The sequence below is a fragment of the Chrysemys picta genome, chromosome 4, assembly GCF_011386835.1.
Source record: "Chrysemys picta bellii isolate R12L10 chromosome 4, ASM1138683v2, whole genome shotgun sequence".
In the NCBI taxonomy this organism is placed as follows: Eukaryota; Metazoa; Chordata; order Testudines; family Emydidae; genus Chrysemys; species Chrysemys picta.
The window spans coordinates 140,190,988-140,204,420 of NC_088794.1; the positions used below are offsets into that span (position 1 = coordinate 140,190,988).

The following is a 13,433-nucleotide window of genomic DNA, read 5'->3' on the forward strand; positions in this document are numbered from 1 at the left end:
ATGCTAAGCAGATATTTCCAAAGCAGTATTTTTGCCATATACAGTGTACCATGATCCTACCATGATCCTACAAAAAAGTCATTAAACAGAAATAAAAATACCTGGAGAAGTGTAATCCTTTCCATTAATCTTTCTTCTGTCTCTTCTACCAAATTCACAGAAGGCACTGCAGAAGCAAGTGCCTCTAATTCTTTGTTGAAAGGTACATAGTCCTCATCAAATTCTGTCCATTCCTAAAACACAAGCCATATGTTAATGTAGTGCACCTCTTATTCTATGCTTGTGCTAAACATTGAAAATGCTGATGCTTTAACACTTACACATTATTCTTAGTTCAACCAACAAAACAATGTCAAAACAAGAGTATATAGAGAGAACATATATTAAAGAGTAGCTGAGGATTTCAGTTAACACCCAAGTGATTTCTCACTCAAAAACTGTTTATGATTTTTTTTTAAACTTGGGTTTTTAAAACTTGTTTTCATTTTAATGAACTATTGGTATTTCTGTGCCACACAGGTCTTTATTCTCAGTCTGGGTGTTCAGGAAGTACCACAGGCATGTTACAGGAATTCCCATTCATGTTGGAGGGAGGGAAGGCATGTAAATTCCACATTTGAGGGGAAAGAGATGAATTACTAACACTCAGAGCGTGAACAGTTGGTCACTGCCCTCAAACAGACATGGGTAGTAGATAGCTGCTGGCCAGAGTATCTCTAGCATAGAAAGGGTTCCATTTTCCATACCAGGTTTATTCTAATCCGTTACCTTTAATAAACTCTCTATGCGTATGCCATATTGGGAAGCCTTTTGTTCCAGCGATCTGACATTTTCCACCAGCTCAGTCCAGAATTTCTCTTTCTTTTGTAATGTAGCAGGAGCCACCTTCTTGGAATACGATTGCACGATAAGCACATGCGCGATGAGCTTGTGAAAAAAGCCCTGAAAAACCAACACTACATGTTTCAAGCCTATTTTTCTGTTTTATAGCAAGTGCTCCATCGAAATCAGATTCTTTGTATTATGTGAGGACATCTGTTTTGATTTTAATCATAAATAATAATGACACCTTGCATTCATTATATACTGTTTCATCCAAGGACTTCAAACACACCTGTGAACCAGGTAAATAATATTCATTATACTATAATGGTGTTAGCTGAAGTAAGGAAGTGGCCAAAGCAGATCCAGAGAGGGCTGGTCACATTGACACACTGGGCTGCTCACAGGGGGAGCTCCCTCCATACTATCACCTGCTCATCCCAGTGGCTAAAAGCCATGGTCTAGCCCAGAGAGACTTGCCCAAGGTCACACAGAAAGTTGACAACGGGGAGTAGAACGCAGGAGTCCCTATGCCCATATCCCTGCTCACTCCACTAGGCTGCACATTCTTCCTTAATTAACTTTACCACAGATTTAAAAAATACTGGATATAAAATAAAACGTCTTCCTGACACTTTGATACATTCTGAGGTAGCTCAAACCAGGGATAAATGGATCAGCAAACCCAGACTCCGATCCAAAGAGGTCCCCAAAATTGTGCGATTCCATCCAGGAGCGACCATACTTGTTTTGCCAGCTAGGGCAGAAATTGTATTTTGTGTATCTTGTCTTGCTTCTTCTCTGCCCTAACCGTCCCCTCCCCCCTCATGTCCCATTCCCCCCAGGTGACCAAACAACAACAACAAAACCCTTCGCAACAAACCAATCAGCAGAGTGGGGAAAAAAGAAAAAACCCAGCAGCATGAAAACGGCCTCTTTACTTACTGTTTTTGAAAATATCCTATTTATCTCAAAATATTTACTGCATTTATTTCAAGTACCTCAGACTCTCTCTTATGCTAGGTGAAATAGCAACAACTACTCAGCAATGATATTCGAGAAAAGTCAGTCACAGAAAGTCATACTCTACAATGATTTGAGCCGTGCTGTGTCGCATATGCTGTACCTTGTGATTTTGCAGGTGAGACTGTAAAATAGCTCTACTTTTGGCTATCTGCTTTGGGTCCTGAGCAAGCTTCTCTCGTCCAATGTCTACCAATTCTGCCAACCCACGAATCAAGCCTTCGTATTGGCTCTCACTGATGAAAGGAGAGTTTAGTTCCGCATACTTGGCTCTCAGAACCCCCCAAGTATCATCCAGAACATCCTAGGAATTAAACAAAATTCAATGAGCTTATTTCTTGCAAGATATAAACCAACCCAGAGACCTGCACGCACCATTTCTAGAGGATCGTATCGTGCCAGGATACCAGATGGCCCTAAACCTTTCACTGCTAAAGTGTCTTGTTTTGAAGAGTCAAATCTTGCAGGATAGAATGTTGATTGCTCTGTATTCTTACCTCTAATTTATAAACTTCATGGATCAGAGCAACAGGTAACTGAAATCTCTCCCCACGATCTCTCAGTTTTGCTATTTGGGTCTCAAAGTTGTGTAGCTCCAGTGCATATGTATCAGTTTTCTGAATAAAAGATATAATGAGGAATTAAGTGTAGTTTTGCTCCTTTAGGTTTTACACTATTATTATCGGTATTATGATAGCAGTTAAAGATTGGGACTTAATTGTGCTAGGCACCTACAAACACACAGTGAAAGAGTTCCTATCTCAAAAGCTTACAATCTAACTATACAAGACCTACAGGGGAAACAGAAGGAAAGTGACTTGCCCCAGGTCATACAGTCAGCCAGTAGCAGAGCCAGGAAAATAATCCAGATCTCCCAGTTCAGTGTCCTATGCACTGGGCCATGCACGGTTATTTTTACTAAATCAGTAGTAGTCATAATAAAAACACATCATCACCTCTGAGGGTGCAGAATTTTGTTTTCCAGTGAACACTAGACACCTGGTGTAGGGAGTTCTCTGAAATAAGGGAAGTTTTAAATTTGTTTGATTTTCAGATTTAGCGGGGTAGGTGTCGGCGGCTGTTGTATGGTCTGGAAAGGGCATGCAATCTGCCCTCAGCTTAACTATCCTGTCATCTTGTCTGTCCTTCCCTAGCGTCTTTTAAGCCCTTAACTAGGAGAGGGTAGGTTAACTGATCCATGTACCATACTACGAATGCCACGGTGTTTGTTGCATTTGTTAACATCCGTTTACTAGGTATGCCTTATGTGAATACTTATACTGCTCGGAGGTCTGAAATAAATACTAGTGTCCCCTCTCCCATAAGGGGAAGCTCAAGGGACTTTCTAATTAAGGCTGTTACATATAAAGGGCTGTATTTTGTGCTTGTGTGTATTTTGTGTATCTTGTCTTGCTTCCTCTCTGCCCTAACCTGTCTGTCAAAGAGCGAGTGAGCCCTATGTTTCAGCTAGTGGCGGGACTGCAGTCCAGCCCTGCTGTTACACGGGGGCATAGTGTGTGTGCTTATGGGGCGTGGTTCATTGGGCCTTCTCCCCCACATTTGCACACCTGACAGCATGAACCAGCCCTTAGAAAATATTATTTCTCACATGTCAAAAACAAAACCACGGACACAAACCAGGCAATATTGTCCAGTGCTAGATAATTTTGCCTTAACTTAGTATTTTGAGTTAATTACCTGAAGCTGTTCAGCAACATTATGCCCACGTATTGCATTCAAGGTTTGTTGCAGAGTAGATTTTTTCTCAATTAACTGATCATACAACAGCCTGATTTCATTCTGTGAACAGATAATAGCAGGAGCAAACTCAGAAGTGTACTCAATAATAAATGGCAGTGATAAATCTCATATAGTGAAAAGACACTTGAATGGTGATTCAGCTTGGCACTTTGATCACTCATTTTTTACATGCTCTGGGCTCGATTCAGGAATCACTGGGTGAAATTCTACAGTCTGTATTCATCATGGAAACATAGGGCTGGAAAGGATTTTCTAAACCTTTTATCATTTGCCAAGTATCAGGGGGTAGCCGTGTTAGTCTGTATCTACAAAAACAACAAGGAGTCTGGTGGCACCTTAAAGACTAACAGATTTATTTGGGCATAAGCTTTCGTGGGTAAAAACCTCACTTCTTCAGATGCATAGAGTGAAAGTTACAGATGCAGGCATTATATCAAGTTTTTTGTTGAGGTTGATGGATTTCCACTCCATACGGCTAAATTTAGTGCCTTGCATGGTGTCAAGTATCAGGGGGTAGCCATGTTAGTCATTCACCTAAACATCCACTAATGTTATATATGCCATCATGTCCCAGCAGTGCCCCTCTGCCATGTACATTGGCCAAACCGGACAGTCCCTCCGCAAAAGAATAAATGGACACAAATCGGACATCAGGAATGGTAACATACATAAGCCAGTAGGTGAACACTTCAATCTCCCTGATCATTCTATTACAGATTTAAAAGTCACTATCACTGAACAAAAAAACTTCAGAAACAGACTTCAAAGAGAAACAGCAGAACTAAAATTCATTTGCAAATTTAACACTATTAATCTGGGCTTGAATAGGGACTGGGAGTGGCTGGCTCATTACAGAAGCAGCTTTTCCTCTCCTGGAATTGACACCTCATCTATTATTGGGAGTGGACTACATCCACCCTGATTGAATTGGCCCTGTCAACACTGGTTCTCCACTTGCGAAGTAACTCCCTGCTCTCCATGTGTCAGTATATAATGCCTGCATCTGTAACTTTCACTCTATGCATCTGAAGAAGTGAGGTTTTTACCCACGAAAGCTTATGCCCAAATAAATCTGTTAGTCTTTAAGGTGCCACCAGACTCCTTGTTGTTTTTATCATTTATGTTGCTCTGGACTCTCTCCAGGTTGTCCACATCTTTCTTGAAATGTGGTACCCAGAACTAGACACAGTACTGCAGCTGAGGCCTCACCATTGCCAAGTAAAGCAAGACAATTACCTCCCATATCTTACATATGACTCTCCTGTTAATACACCCCAGAATGATTTTTGCCTTTTTTTCAACCGTATCACATTGTTGACGCATATTCAATTTGTGATCCACTATAACCCCCAGAATCTTTTCTGCAGTACTACTGCTTGGACAGCTATTTCCCATTTTGTATTAATGTTTAGATTTTTCCTCCCTCAGTGAAGTACTTTGCACTTTATTCAATTTATCTTGTTGATTTCAGACTAAATTCTACACTTTCTCAAGGTCCTTTTGAATTCTAACCCTGTCTTTCAAAGTGCTTGTAACCCTTCCCAGCTTGGTATCATCTGCACATTATATAAGCATGTGCTCCATTCCATTATCCAAGTCATTAATGAAAATATTGAATAGTACCAGACCCAGGGCAGACCTTCATGGGACGCAACTAGATATAGCATGTCAGTCTGACAGGGAATAATTGATAACTACTCTTTGAGTACAGTCTTTCAACCAGTTTTGCTCTCACCTTATAGTAATTTCACCTAGACCACAATTTCCTAGTTTGCTTATGAGAATGTCCTTTGGGACTGTGTCAAAAGCCTTTCTAAAATCAAGATATATCATGTCTACTGCTTCCCCCAATCCACAGCTCCGTCAGAGGAGGGAATTAGGTTGATTTGGTGTGATTTGTTCTTCACAAATCCATGGTGGGTATCACTAGATCCTTACAAATTGATTGTTTAATAGTTTCTTCCAGTATCTTTCCAGGTATCAAAGTTAGGCTGTTTGGTCTTTAATTCCCCAAGTTCCCCTTTTTAAAGATAGGTCCTGTTTGCCCTTCTCCAGTCCTCACCCATCTGCCATGAGTATGGCCCTAAAACCCCTTGTATGCCAACTGGCAGAGGGCACACCCAATACACTGTTGTCAGAATATATAGCCAAAGCAGTGTCCTGTAAGGTTTCATATAAAAACAGGTGACTCGCTGGTCATTAATAATAGTGCATGATTTATGTCCACTTAGTGTGTAAAGAATTATGTATGTGTGCTGGAAATATGTTACTAAACTATGTTCAGACCACGCAATTTGAGTAGAGAAAATAAACAAGTTTGTCGTAGACAAAGGAATGTTGTTTCACCAGCTTGCCTGTAACTCCAATGTAAATTGAGCAAAGTGAGGCCAGATACAATGGAAGTACATTTACATCTAAGGGAAACAAAGTGATTAAGCCAGCCAATCAAATTGACCAGAGGATGAGGAAGACAGCATGGCATCTATACCCTAGCAGGGTCTGGGTTTACTTTGCAAAAATATATTTCAGAGGTTTACTGGAGTATAAGAAGAGGAGAGAACCCCTTAGTTATCCTTCAAAGGGAATAGCACCCTCTGACTGTGGAAGTTGGATCCTCTGGCCTGGAGTGCTGGAAATGCTGGTACATAACCTGATGTAAGTGAGAAAACTGATTAGGCAAAGACTGCAACTTCCTAAAATTAAGTTTTAGTCAATAAAAAGCATGTTTTGCTTTGTTTGTAACATTTCTGTCTGTTTTTCTCTTTTTCGTTCTTTGTTAACAAACTTCTTTTTAGTTTTACTATAAACCATCTCAGTGTCATTATACTGAAGTACAGAATGAGTCCTCAGCTAACCTAACAGGCTGGTGTGTACACTGTCTCTTTGCAGGCAGAGAACTTAATAATTCCTGTGAGCGTCAAATGAATGGGACTGGACACTACAGAGAGACGTCTCTGGAGTACTTGGGAACTGGGGTTCACTGATCACTACCTGCAAGGTAAGGTTAAGACTGGCAGTCTTGAGGAGTTTGCTGGTGAATTGGACAAACTCGTGTGGTAGGGAGCTGACACACAGTCTAATCTGCAGCAGAGCTCACACTTGCTTAGGCAGAGGGATAACACAAAGTACTCCTGTTCTTTTTTCAGTTCTGAGCTGCCCTAAGGAGAGCATCATATTGAGTTCTTGAAGATAATAGCCAACAGTTCTGAGATGGCTTCAGCTAGTTTCTTAAGTACTCTTGGGTGAATTTTGTTAGGTCCTGCCAACTTGAATACATCTAACTAATCTAAATATTCTTTAACCTGTTCTTACCCTATTCCAGATTGTGTTCTTTCCCCCTTTGTTGCTAATATTAACTGTGTTAAGCACCTGTTCACAATTAATCTTTTTAATGAAGACTGAAGCAAAATAGACATTAAACACCACATCTTTCTGGTGTTATCCATTATAAGCTCTCCTTCCCCACTAAGTAGCAGAACTACACTTTCCTTTATCTTTCTCTTGCTCCTAATGTACTTATAGAACCTCATCTTATAGCCTTTTATGTTCCTTGCTATGTGTAACTCATTTTGTGCCGCAGTCTTTCGCATTGCATCCCCACATGCTTGCACTATTCTTTTGTACTCCTCCTTAGCAATCTGTCCATGTTTCCACTTGTTGTAGGGTTCCTTTTTGATTTTCAGGTCATTAAAGAGCTTCTGATGAAGCCATATTGGCCTCTTACTGTTCTTCTTATGCAGGAGGTCAGATCAGAGGATCATAATGGTTCCTCTTGGCCTTAAAATCTATGAAATATATAAGGAGGTACAAAATCTCCTGCTCTGAAGAAAATGAGCCCTGTATGGCAGCCTTGCTGAGACAAATGGTAAGTTTGCCGGAGCATGGACTGCAGGATTGGTTCCCCTTATATTTTGATACAAGATCAAATATTCTCCACAGTAACAGAAATTTAGCACTGAAGTATCTACATTTCTACTCAAACAGGAGCTTTGTTTGAACATAGTAAGCCAAATCCCGAGGTCCTTCCTTTGCTTTTGTTCCCTTCAATAGGAGTCTGCCTGAGTAAGGACAGATGTGGCCCCTATACTTCATAACAAAAATCACAATATTTTTCCTAAGGAAACACAGCCTTTTGGTGTTAACAGTCTGTAGGATCTTGGATAGCGCCCAGACTAACTGTTTTTGTTTCCTTGTCTTGGGTACTTTCAGAACATTTCACATCACTCTTTCCCCTCTTTCACAGAAGAATAAAGACTGTAATATTATGACACCCAGTCCTGTGGCACATGCTATTATGAGCTAAATCTGTTCCCAGTGCATAGCCCACTGTGTGCCAGTGTAGACGGAGCTGTGGAGGGCCAGGGGAGAAGGAATCCTCCCCATAAGCCAATCTGCAGTGGCTAATGCTGCCTTCAGGACCGTAATAACTCCCATTGCTCCTGCATCTTCAGCTGGCAGAAGCAAGCCTCCAGCCCCCTCCTATACAATAGCCTACAGCATATCAGTGTGCAACAAGTGTCTCTGCAGAGGAGTGACAACCCCCTGCATGGGGTCCCAGGTTGCTTCCCTCCTCGTTCTGCACACACACGTCTACTGTGATCATAGCCCAATGCAACTATCACTGTGGGGAGCAGGGATATGACAGGATTTACTCCTAGATGTATCTGAAATCAGCAATAAGCTAGGAAAAGCTTTTTCTGGGTTTTTTTTTTCCTTTTTTTTTTAATGTCCATTGTATATTGATCATTTATAATCCAAAATGCATTAACACTAACACGCCTAACAGATGCTGTGAAACAAGACATGCATTCAGCAGTACAGTACCTGATAATTACTATTGTGATCCAGCCCAGCTTTCATTGATTTGCTTCTAGAAGCAGCAGCAGTTTGAGTGAATTCCAGCCGGGCTTGCAAGTTGTTAAAGCACTCGAAGAATACATCAGCGCTCCCATCGGCACAGGTAATAGACTTTAAAAGATCATCCTTTTTATCTCTGATATCTGTGTGAAGTTTTTGCAGCTCTAGAGACAGAGTCTAAAGGATTGAAAAGTAGAGAAGGCTAGTGAAAATGGTCCTTGTTAGAGAAGATTCAACTTTTAAAAACACCAGCAGGACGCAGGTTGCAACTTTTACTCAAATATAATGGGCCTGATTCGCCTTCTCCGTGTAAATCCACCGACTTTGTGGAGTTACTCCTGATTGACACCAGCGTAAGTGAGAGAGGAGATGTATCTATTTTGCTGTAGCAGAAACCCATTAATGCCCATCCATCTATGCTTTGGTGCGCTTACCTCATACAGTCCCTGCTGCACAGCAGCCTCTTCATTGGAGAACACGCAGGTGTTTAACATCTCTTCCATGTTGTTCAAACACCGACTGATTGCCAAAAGCAGCTCAAAGAGCTTTTTGTCCAAATTTAAGGAAGCTTCCCCGGCCCCATTTTCCTGGATGAAGACAAATCATAGCATTTTTCGGAGCTTCCGACCAAGTCAGAGATGATACTGAGCAAGAACATGGACTAAAGAAATGTGTATAAAACTGTGAAATATTCAGCCAACTCATGCTATTAGTAATAAAAAGAGTTAGTAAAATACTGCATGGCTGATTTGGAAACAGTCCTTATCCCAACCTTCTATTTTGTACCCATGCAATATTGCAGACCCAATTGCAGACCCAACTGAAGTCATGTACATGACCGATTATCTAATGTTGCAATTTTGATGTGCAAATGACATCACTTGTGCCAGTAAATGTTTGCATCCAGGCAATAGCTAATGTTGGGGTTGAAAAATGAGAAGGTGCTTCTCAAAATCCAGACCTGATTCTACGGTGCATTAAGAACCTGACTAAAGCCCGCCTCTATAATACACTCAGTTTGGGGGGAACATGGTTACTGACTAGCTATGCTTCATAGTGCCAAAGCTATGTCTAGCTTTCTAGAAGTCCATGTCATTTTGGGAATTATAGAGCATGTGATTTGTACCTGTGTCTGCACATTTGCTTCTTGGCTTAGATCTCCAAGCTGCATGGTGTAGGTTTTCAGTTCCTCGACAGTTGGGGTTCTAATACTACATACAGCACCTCTCGGCAGAATATTCAGTTTTGTTGTAATCTAACATTTGGAAAAGCAAATTACAGTTAGATTAATGGTTCAGATTAAAAATGGAACCATACTGCTACATAATATTATTTTTGAAACAAAAAATTAAAATAAGACCATCTGGATCCTATGAGTCACATTTTCACTAACAGGCAGGAAGTTCACCTGCGAAAAGGTTTTCATGCACAAAAACCTATTTATGTGCAAGCAAAGGGGCCACTTGGGCCTTTGGCTGAAAATGTAGCCCTATGAGTTTCAGCCTTTCGAAACTACAGGCCGCAGTCCTCAGTAAGGCAACCCCCCTGTTTACTTCTGTTTGAGTTCTCCCTGAGCGAGGACTGCATATTCCAGTCCTTCACCACTCATGATCCTCCTTGAGTAACTGATATTGTCCCATGTAATGGAATCATTTCCGAGAACACAAAATCTCAGCTTGTTTGTAGTTACTAATTTTTTTTAATATCAATGAACAAAACTGACAACAGTACAAGCTATTCATGTTCCCACACAGTAAATCTTCAATCCCTGAAGCTCAAACTTTGCGTTGACATACACCATGTACATCCCCATAGAGGACAATTGAGTTCCGCAATGGTGAATGTCAGGACAGAATTTGTCCCTGCGATCAATGTTTGCATCTGCAAGAACTGGGCTTTAATCTCTATCCAATCCATTTAATTAAGGCTAGGAGTTGGGCACCTATCTCCCTTAGGCGCCTTTGAAAATCCCAGCTGAAATAAAAAAGATAGAATCAGGCCCAACCATTTAATACAAGAATTCATCTAGATGGCCTTCATGCTACTTACTACACTCACCACTGCAGTGACACCATCTAACAGAAACTTAAAGAAAAGCACTAATGACTACTCATAATGGCTTTCAAGGATGAGAGAGAGAAATAGGAATACTAAAAATGCCGTGTAACGATACCACTGACTGCTATAAATCACGATTTCAACTGGACAGCTATTACACAGTTTTCAAGTAGTTAATAGAGACAATATGATGATACAGAAAGCAAAATGTATTCATTTATGCCTTTGCCGTATCTGAGGCAGGAGCACATATTAGCTGTAACTTTTTCACTTTCAAAGGTAGTAATGATTTTGTATTGGAAGGAACATAAACAAACCTGAGGGTCAGCAAGCTGACACAGAGGAGACTTCATCGTAGAAGCCAGCTCTTGTTGTAAATATTGCCACTTATCACCAGTTTGGTCCTTTAAAAATGGACCAGCAAACTCACTCCTTGGGATAGATAAGTCACTGCTGTGTTCGGGCAACATGATCATAAGAACAAGGAAAAATTAGCATATTGTTAGATTGTTACAACTGTGTGTATAGAATTATCTCCCTTAACCTACCCTCCTGCCCCCCATATACCCAAAGTGAAACCAACAGAATGTGATTTTAGTCTCACCCTTAATCACATTTCTTTTGCCACTCCCTTTCCTCCCACTTTTGTTTTGCTTGTTATCCACTTAGGCTACAATCCTGCGAAGATTTATAGACATGCTTAACTTTATGCACTGTGAACAGTCCCACTGCCTTCAACGACTTCTTGAATTCAGTGAGATGACTCCAGCATGTAAATTTAAACTTCTACTCATATCCTTGCAGGATGGGGGCCTTAAACTGTCAGCTTAGGTAGGGTCCATATCTCCACATGCCTGTATAATACTTAGCATACAGTTGGCACAACAGAAATAGTAACTAATAAGAATAATCCTCCTTCAAGCTTTCCCTTTCATTCAGTACTAGCTTATCACCAAATGTTGTGTTAAAGAGGTGAAATAAAAGATTGTGGTTTTTTTAAACATTACTATTATGATAGAGAAAAGCCTTCAGTGAATATTTATAGTCCCTGGCTGTCAGGTGATGTATTATTTTTAATTACCATCAGCATAATATTCTAGGCAGCACCACAGACATTTAAAAGCCTGGGCATGATGTAGCATACAGTATTGGGGCAGAATGCAATGCAGCACAGCAGAAGGCTAAAGCTATGTCTACGCTGACATTGGCACGTACAGGACAGGCACTACATGTGTAGCTACATGCTGCAGTGAAAGGCTCCAGCAGTGGGGAGGGCTCTGGCAGGAGCCTTTCCCCTCTGCCTGAGCTTTTGCCTGCTGCCAGAGACTTTCACTGTAGCTGGGAATGGCTCCAGCAGAGGAGGCAGCGGGACGCTACACTGCTAAAAATAACAGGGTAGACATGGAAGGCACTGCTTGGGTGGGTAGAGAGCTGTGTAGGGTAGGTACCTAGGGGTCAGGCATGTAGAGCACTCTATTCTATTCACTCCAGCCATGCCTCACTCTCTGTGCTTCTATTTATACCCATGCCAGCTGTGTGTGCAGTGTCTGTACTCTACACATTGCCTAAATGTAGATGTATCTTAAGGCAACAGGATACATAACTATAGGTGACAACTGCATACATTACAAAACTTTGGCACGTATCTGGAATTAATTAATTGTAAAGCATCAATAACATGCCTGTAGGGCAAGTTTCTTCCAGCTCTCCTCAGTTAGAAGTTGGCTTATGCCCTGACATATGAGGGATTATACCACTTCCCAAACTCCCTTTTTAAAGATCCTTACTATTCTAACTCTGGATGCTCTCCTTATCCATATAAATGTCCAGTCCTTTTTTGAATACTTCTGAGCTCTTGGCCTCAGTGATAACCACAAGCTAATTGTACACTGTGTGTGAAAACGTCTAACCTTCTACTAGTTTTAAATTTGCTGCTTTTTACTATCACTGAATGTCCCCTTGTTTTTGTATTGTGAAATAAGGAGAACAGAGGTACCTCTGTCTATAAGTTTTTGAGGTCATGCCTACCATAGCTTACGACACACAATAATAAATAATAATAATAATGTATATTACCATAGCATATAGGAGTCCTAGTCATGGACCAGGACCCTATTGTGGTAGGCGCTGTACAAACACACGAGTTATGTACCAATTTCAGGAGATACTACAGTGTGAATTGGATCTCCACTAAACTGCACAGCTTTGGGCAGATTTTTTCCTTCTGTGATTTTTGGTTTTGGTTTTGGTTTTTTTGGCAATACACCCCTGTGTGAGAAACGCCTGTGCTACAGCAATCCTGCAGACCATATGGTGTTTTGGAAGCCAGATAATACATGCTCAGTGACTAATTTTTCTATTTTGTACCTTGAATCTAATTTCTGAGTAGGGCTGTCATCAAAGCATGGCTGCATTTTTTCTACATAAAATTTGATGAAGTCAACAAGATTATTTTGCTCAGTCGGTTTTAACGGCAGGCCCTGGAAATAAGGAACAACATGAATGATAAAGTAAAGCGTGTAAACCATTTTCTTCTCAAAGGATGGTCTTGGTTGCTCACTTAAAAATAAATTTAAAAAAATTACAGCTACCAAAACAAAAAGCAACTGATTATATACATGTGAACTACACATAACTTAGGGTTACCATTCGTCCGGATTTACCCGGACACGTCCTCCTTTTTGTGTTAAAAATAGCGTCCGGGGGGGAATTTGTAAATCACTCAAAATGTCCGGGATTTCCCCCCAGGCAGAGCGAGGTGCGGCTGGGAGGGCTGCAGGAAAGTCAGCCTCTCGCATGGAGCTCTGGCAGCCAGAGCCCTTCCCCCTGCAGCTTGCCGGGCTGGACTCCGGAGCAGCTGTAGAGCTCCTCCTCCCCGCCCCCCGCATTCTGAGCTGGCCGGCCTGCCGGGC

At 41.2% G+C, this 13,433-nt stretch overlaps 1 protein-coding gene across 17 annotated transcripts in view; it reads right to left on the reverse strand.

The window, feature by feature from the left end:
• SYNE2 (spectrin repeat containing nuclear envelope protein 2) overlaps positions 1–13,433 on the reverse strand; it is a 284,849-nt gene that overhangs the window by 89,395 nt on the left and 182,021 nt on the right. For 15 of the 17 annotated variants that reach the window (XM_065593763.1, XM_065593775.1, XM_065593774.1 and 12 more), the window contains 10 exons: positions 12,889–13,001; positions 10,839–10,974; positions 9,590–9,718; positions 8,898–9,050; positions 8,431–8,640; positions 3,544–3,645; positions 2,343–2,462; positions 1,949–2,149; positions 769–942; positions 102–233 (listed from right to left, as the gene is read on the reverse strand). In XM_065593763.1, coding sequence (XP_065449835.1) covers positions 102–233; positions 769–942; positions 1,949–2,149; positions 2,343–2,462; positions 3,544–3,645; positions 8,431–8,640; positions 8,898–9,050; positions 9,590–9,718; positions 10,839–10,974; positions 12,889–13,001 — 1,470 coding nt within the window. The remainder of the gene's footprint in view (positions 1–101; positions 234–768; positions 943–1,948; positions 2,150–2,342; positions 2,463–3,543; positions 3,646–8,430; positions 8,641–8,897; positions 9,051–9,589; positions 9,719–10,838; positions 10,975–12,888; positions 13,002–13,433) is intronic. The other 2 variants (XM_065593764.1, XM_065593772.1) reach the window with 2 other exon arrangements.